The sequence below is a fragment of the Leptonotus elevatus genome, chromosome 14 (assembly GCF_054856555.1).
Source record: "Leptonotus elevatus isolate MCC_2025b chromosome 14, RoL_Lele_1.0, whole genome shotgun sequence".
NCBI lineage: Eukaryota > Metazoa > Chordata > Actinopteri > Syngnathiformes > Syngnathidae > Leptonotus > Leptonotus elevatus.
In genome coordinates, this window is record NC_141252.1 from 9,329,829 (window position 1) to 9,337,714 (window position 7,886).

The window sequence follows — 7,886 nt, forward strand, 5'->3', positions numbered from 1 at the left end:
TCTGCATACTTGTGTGGGCTTCCTAGCGCATTCCAAAAACATACATACTCTAAATTCTCCGCAGGTGTGAATGTGAATGTTTTTATATGTGACCTGCGATTGACTGCTGACCAGTCCAGGCTGACTTTTTTTTGCCCAAAGTCAGCCGGAATAGGCTCCAGCTCATTCACCGTAAACGTAAACTGGTGCTATAGAATATAAATGAATGGAATATACAGCAGCAACCTCAAAGGTACACTTGCATGTTGGGAGTATCAAAATGTTTGCTTATTCTGATTGACACATTTGTCATATTGACTTATGGTGCAGCTCCTATTAGATTGTTGGAAGTTTATTATGTACCCATAAAGTCATCACCAGTTTCCCTAAATATCAAATATGAGCACTTCACTGTCATCGCAAAGCCTTCAAATGGTTCTTTTAACACAATTTGTTTGCAACTGTCTCATTTGCCATTCAAAGATACATTTCCATAATGATGTACTACTCCTCCCCCCCTCCCTACATATATATATATATATATATATATATATATATATTCCTTCCAACAACACAACCGACAGCCCCTTTAGCTTTAATGTCTCGGCCTGTCACGCTAAGCCATCTAATCCTATTTACTCTACATGGCACCCAAGGAAGTAAAAGTGCAGTCAGCGCGCCCTACATAAGCGTTTTATGCAACCGTGCACCCTGAGGTGCTGCTCGCCTCGCTGAAAGTGACGCACTGGATTTGCACCATTCTGGGTCACATAGCGGTGGTTTGATCACTTTATTTTTATTTAAGCAGAGTTTTGATCATGCGCATGTGTCCAAATTGCACCAAAAACTTGTGGTGTGGATCCTCTTTGGGGCCATTTCAGTCCTATGCAAGCCATAAACTAAATTCATAAAAAAAAATCAAATAAATATGAGCCTTTTTGAGCAGTTGCTCATTTTTAGGGCTGATTGCTTTGATGCACCGCGTAAGCCCGCGAGCCACAGCTTTCCCACATTTCAATCTTACATCCATCACCCCCCCCCCCCACACACACACACACACAAACAAAATAAACGCATGCTAAGGTTGCTTTTGTGATTTATTTTTGTATAAAAAAGGTACAATTTACATTACTTTTATAAAAAGTTTCATCATAAGTACAACATTACACTTTTTTTGCAGAAACGTCTGCAACTATACAAGATAAACTCCCGAGAAGAGTTCACAAGGTGTTGTTCATTTTCACTTTTCTTCTTTTAAACGTCCAGTCCTTCATGTGCCAACAATCCTGACAAGACAAGACTAAACTTTTTTTTCCTTTCATTTTTTTTTCTTCTTTTTACAGTAAATAACCAAGTTCCCACCTCCGCGAAAAAAAAGCGAAGACTTCAACAAAGTAAGGGGAGAATAGGAGGAGGGGGCAATAATAATAATATTCATCCTCATGACAATAATCTCATTTTTCCTCCCACAACTGGGAATATAACATGCCTTCCATTTCCAGAAAGGACTTACAAATAATTAAAAATTTCTTAAGTTAAATAATAATAATGCGGGGGGAAAAAAAGCACATCACATCATAGATTGTCCCATAGTAAGCACAAAGTCTCTCATGATGGAGGGAGGAAAAATAATCCATCAGGCCTGGAGGAGGACAGAGGCTGTTGGATTTTTGTTTTTGTTTGTTTTTTAAAGGAGGGGGAGAGCCCTGCATGCTCCCCAGGTCCTGTGAGATTCTCTTCTTCTTCTTTTTTTTTTTTTTTTTTTTACACGTCTTGACCAAACACCTGCAAAAGATTGAGAGAGAAAAAGAAAGAGAGACGTGTTTAGAAAAAGGCAAACAGGGCAGAGAGAGAGAGAGAGAGATCCGGACAGACTGGCGCCAGGGAGGAAGCCGCACACTTTTTTAACATTTAACCAAACACTCCCAATACTAAGCAAACCCTGCACTCCAGATGTACACACACACACACATACACGCTCGCACACAAGTTTAGCCTCCAATCTGGGGAAGAATCATCGTAATTGCCGCTCAGCTGGCGCCTACCCACTTCTTGTACCAATTATGTGCAGACATGGTAGTAGCGAGCAATCCAAAACAGCCATTATTTTCCTCTCTTTACAGATGCCCTTCATTATAGATACGAGAGGCTATAATACGGCCCTGACAACTGCTACTTTATTAACCCCCGAGCAGCCTGACAAAAGTGGATATATTACATCCATTTGACTGCAGCAATGTTTTTAATGCATGAAAAAGTAAGCATATGGTACGGTTGGGATCATCGCTGACAGGATGCGCAAGCATATTGGGACGCGGTCGGAACAAATGTTGCTGATGATTAGGTTGGGAAGAAAAAAAAAAAAAAGCCCGTTTACTTGGCCGGCATGCGTGAGCAGATAGGAGTCCAGACTACTCACCGCCTTTAGCGATGCAGAGTCCGGCTGTCATCTGTCGTCAGCTCGGATGGCAACTCGGGAGACTGAAAACAAACAAAAACAGCGCGCACACCAAATGTTATTTCCACGCCGCCTCGCGCGTCACGATACGGAGCCGCCGAAGAGTGGGTCGTACCTGTAGCGAGAGGATGCTGATGTCCGTGTTGAGGGTGGTCAGCGGGGTCCTGGATGCAGCCGGAGGAGGCGCCCCCTGGCCCGGCCGCGCGGAGTGATGCAGGTTCGTCCCCAGCGCGACGTTGGAGTCGAGCGCGATCTGCAGGTCCAGGATGTAGTCGATGACGTGCTGCAGGATTTCCATCTTGCTGACGTTCTTGTTCTGCGGGATGCTGGGCACCAGCTCCTTCAGCTTGGAGTAGCAGTCGTTCATGTTGTACAGCAGGCTCAGCGGGTCGTCCACCGGGGTCTTGCTCCGCGACAGACCCAGCGAGTGCTCCGACAAAGCGGCGCTGTTTTTCCGGAAGGACCGAACGGGGCTTATTGCTTTCATTTTTTTCTTCCCCCCGAGTTAAATTTTAAGTATCACGCGAGTTTTTGTCTTGAGTGTTGCTTCTTTTAAGTCCAATGTTGTCAGGCGGTGGTTGTTCGGACTGGATTATCAGAGCGGCGATGTGCTTTATATAGGCAGCAGGTCAGCAGCGACGCGGAGGCGGGACCAAAGCGCCGATTGGCCAGACACGACGTGCCACTCAAAGGGTTATCGTCATCCTATTGGCTGTGCGCACAACACTCCCTCCTTTCTTCCGCCTCGTTACCGGTGGCAACGAGAGCGGGGAGGCGGGGCCCCGGAGGGCAGCCTCGGCAGCTCCGGTGGGCAATTTGGAAAATTAAGCTCTTACCTGTTTGTGATCAAGAGAATTAATGCCGCACAAGGCTCGCAAATGACTTTGACAAGGTGTTGCCAATAACTGCGCAAAGAAAAAGTGATTTTAAATTTGCTCTGACTAGCTTTCTTCAAAAATAAAAAACACAAATCTTATGGGGAAATATTGGAAAAAAATATATACATCCAGTTCAAAAAGTCACTGTGCACTTGCATTTTTACTAACGATCGTTTCAATATGGAATACATATGTGTACCACCTGTATTTTATAGTTACACGTGTCTGTTAATAAAAGTGAACATGCCGTGACTTTCCACTTACACCAAGGTGAGTGCGTTTAAAAAAACAAAACAATATTCATTGTAAAGTAATAATAATGAGAATAAAGGCAAATTAATATTTTTCTGTTTAGACCCGAACGAGACCAGGCGCGTCTGATTAATCCACGCAAGTCCGGACCGGTGTGAACTTTCGGAAGTGCAAGATGCAACGCGGCGGTCAGACCCATCAAAAACTTTGTTCTTATTATTCACCATATTCAATTTCGTGCTTAAATATTCTGGTATGTTCTGATAATTTTCATTGATTTGCACAGAAAATGACATCTCCACTCGACGACCACTTCATTAGGTACACCTGCACAATCCATTCAGCTCTAGAACAAGAGCGGCTCACAACTAGTGTGGTTTGCACATTCCCAGGTTGCCTGACTACATGCAGAAAATATACTTTCGGCAGGATGCAATGCTGCTCAGCAATGCAAATTAGCCCCACAATCATTTAAAAGCTTCAATTAAATTCATATGTTGTTGATAATGCCCATCAAAAAATGCGCGTTATTAACTTATAGCGTGTGCCACCTCTACCGTTTAATTTAACATGCTTATGAAATAATTTTCAACCAAACAATTTAAGTAAGAAGGCAGAAAAGTCCGTCTATGACGTCACCCATCTGCTGTAAGTCATCTTTATGACGCACGCACACACGCTTGTCTGACCAAATTAATTGTTAAAAAAAACAAAAAACAAAAACGGTTTGGGCGTAATGTCGAGCACTAAGATACGATAACGGAGTAGCTACTGTGTGCATACTCGATAGCTGGTGTGTCTGCGGTGGAAGCAGAGAAGGTAAGAGACTGGCGCAAGAGCATCATCACGAGGAGCAAGACCCCCCCCCCCCTCTCTGTCTCTCTCTCTCTCTCTCTCTTTCTCTCTCTCTCTCGAGCAGACTCTCTGGCGCCGGCGCCGTGACGTCACTGGATTCACAACAAGACCCCTCGCAAGCCCTCTCTCTCTCGAGGCGCCGTTCAGGCGGTTTCCATGGCAACCGCGGGTGTCATTTCGGGGGAGGGCTGGACGCTTCTCAGCTGATCGACCCGAGGTCCGAACACACACACACACACACACACACACACACACACACACACACACACACACACACACACACACACACACACACACACACACACACACACACACACACTAGTGATAAGTGATGGAATGTTATGTTTGCTACTCTTGTTTCTTCTCTCTCTTTTTTTTTTTTTTTAAAGGAACAGTACATGTGTTTAAAGTCCACTTCCTCCATTCAAACTGCAAAGAGGGCTACAGTCCGGTACACGCAAATAGTCCATGTTCTCAGAGGTCACAACATTAGGAACACTTGCACAATGTATCACTTGCCTAACATCAATTAATATGCCTTTACAAAGATTATAATGTTAAGAGTGCAATTGAACACTATTGTTTCAGATTTTTTGGGGGTATTGATAATGCGTTTAACAGTTAGTGACATTGTAGCTAATGCAGTGGTCAGCGAGTGTGCATTATTTTACATTGTCTATACTATTAACTAATATTACTATATATTTCAGGACTCTTGCTTGCATTGGATGACTTTTGCATTTATTTTGATGACATTGTTTGGTTGCTGCAAGTGTTATTTTTGTAATTGGTCAGTGATTATTGTTATTATTATTTTTTATTTATAAATGTGTGACATTAGTAAGCAACACCTGGAGCATTTGTATCATTTGGGATGACATGCTATTTGACAATGAAATGTCAAAGAACCAGATGAAACCCACATTAATAATAATAATAATAATAATAATAAAAATAAGAGATTGTATTTATAACACACTTAAAAAATCAAATCCCTAAGTGCACACCACATGCAACAGTAAAAAGCAATACAATCAAACAGATAAAAGAGAACAAAGTCAATTAAAAAAAAATAACAATCAATGTTTAAAATTGGATAAACATTAGAACATTAGACATTTAAAAAAAACACAAACAGTGGGGAAAATTATGATTTCTAAGAAAAGTAGAAAAACTGCGATCAAAAGAAAAATCGTTCCGTTTTTTAACGTTGTTGCATGAAAAAAAAAAAAAGACAAAAAATGGATTGTTTTTTAAATATCAAGGTCCAGTGAAGAAACTTTGCAGTTGACACTGTTATGGCAAATATCGCTGAACAGGAAAAAAAAAAGTGGTTTGTTATGAAAATGTCTAAAAACAGTGACAAAATGAACTTGCACATAAAAAGTAAAAAATAATAATAATAATTAAAAAACAGGATACAAATGCGCAACATTGAATATCTAGAAAGCTGGTAAGAGTTTGACATGAAAATGTCTAGGAACAGTCAAACAAACATGCGATTTAACATTAGAATGTCAAAGAACAATGGAAAACTGCAACAAAGAAAAAATGTTAGGCATATTTTTTTTATGGCAAAAAACAACAAAAAGTTTGGCATTAAATTGTATAAGCAAACAACTGTCTTGTTTTGACAAAGAATAGTGGACAAAATGTGTGAAATAAATAAACAAAATTTAAATAATAATAAATAATAAATAATAAATAATAAATAATAAATAATAAATAATAAATAATAAATAATAAATAATAAATAATAAATAATAAAACTGCAATATGACAAGAATAAAAAGCATATAAGCAGTTCAGAGAGTAGGGGTCTCATCCAACCACGATTGATTGATTAGTTAGTTGTGCTTTGTAAAATGGATGATCTGCAGATCCACGCTGGCCTTGCTTGAAATTGTTTTATTTGTCAATGTATGCTTTTGGTCAATACATTGCCTAATGTACAAACAGTTCTGTCTGAAGTTAAAACATGCACTTTCCGGCCTTGACCCTCTCTCGCCCCTCTCCTCCCCCTCCCCCCCTCTCTCTCCCCCTCTCTCTCTCTCCCTCTCTCTCCCTCTCCAGTCAAACAATTAAGAAGCGAGAGCAATAGGTTTCAAGCGTAACCCTCACTGACTGACCTCGCTCTTGTTTCAATCCCACAATGCCGTTGGTCAGCTTCCTCTATACCAAGGGGAATTGAGACCTGAAATGAGGTTATGAGAACTCCTCTACGGTCACAAGTCTAACGGCTCGCCGCTTGAAATAGCAGCTTCAAGCCGGTCACCAGGTGAATAATAGCATCTTGCTTATCGTCGTGGCGACCTCGCATCGCCTGCTTTGGTGTGCTAAAATATTGATGGAGCAGCCTGGACACCTCTCAGGTTGTGTCGGGGTTAGCTTCTGTGCTAGCTCTGCTGCTCAGTGTTGCCGGCGGGACAGTAGGATCGAAGTTCTTCATATTTTCGTCATCATTGCGAGCAATAGCATCAATGCAATGCAAAGAGTCGCACACTACCCTGTTGTTGTTGTTGTTATTATTATTATTATTATTATTATTATTATTCAACACTGTCCACAGTAGCACTGGACTTGATCCCAGTTAAACAAAACAAAAACACAACGTTCCTTTCTTAATATTTTGAGAGTAATAGCACATCGAGACCAAAATGCTTGCATAAATGCAAAGTCTTTGTTTCCCACGCTAAATAAACCACACTGCGCTCGCGCTTACTCAATCGCTGTCTGTTTCCATAGCACAGAGGGAAGAGAGAGTTCAAGTAGGAAGCGCAAACGTTTCAGCAGAACCAGAGAACAACTGGCCGAGGACTCGCTTCACCTGCCGTTCTTTATTATGTTCTGTATTGATAGTTCACTTGACTGCAAAATCTATGGGACATTCTTTCCAAACTGCTTGTTGCTGGGCAGAGTTCATAATATTCAGTCGTACTGGCGAATTGAACGTGCTTGGTCATCCTTGACTGTTTAAATGAAGGACCCGAGACTGAATGTGTATAAACTCCTGAAATGACTCTTTATCCGCATTCGTCACTTCCTGTTCTCGTCCCATGCGTTGATGTCACGAGGGTCGGATGCCAATTCATTCATGTTGAATCCGCAGAAAACGCCCCTAAGACGTGTCCCAGCGGCTCAGGCGTTACGGCGGAGATTTGATATATGAACTCATTGACGGCTATAAACGTGGATAATTCATTTGAACTATTTCTATTAGTTGAACATTTTTTCCACTTTTGTTAACAAGAGTATTGAAAACCCTGAATTTTTTTCACTGTACATTTAGAACAGATATAAAATTTGCGATTAAACGTGAGTGAACTAGTGAAGTCATACGATTAATTGCGATAAAAAATTCCTGTCGCCCCTAATTTTTTAGTCTATTTTTAAACGAATTGATGGCAGCGAATGAGTTTTAATGGACGCATGCTGCCACGCCCTCATCTGTTCTTCAACATGAC

At 41.2% G+C, this 7,886-nt stretch overlaps 1 protein-coding gene across 1 annotated transcript; it reads right to left on the minus strand.

Moving 5' to 3' along the window:
- Positions 1-1,058: 1,058 nt before the first annotated feature.
- Positions 1,059-3,042, minus strand: id2a (inhibitor of DNA binding 2a). Its single transcript, XM_086095389.1, has 3 exons — positions 2,553-3,042; positions 2,399-2,460; positions 1,059-1,764 (listed from the first exon to the last, which is right to left on the minus strand). The coding sequence occupies exons 1-2, from the start codon at positions 2,922-2,924 to the stop codon at positions 2,404-2,406; spliced, it is 429 nt and encodes a 142-aa protein (XP_085951515.1). The 5' UTR covers positions 2,925-3,042; the 3' UTR covers positions 1,059-1,764; positions 2,399-2,403.
- Between the last annotated feature and the right edge of the window lie 4,844 nt (positions 3,043-7,886).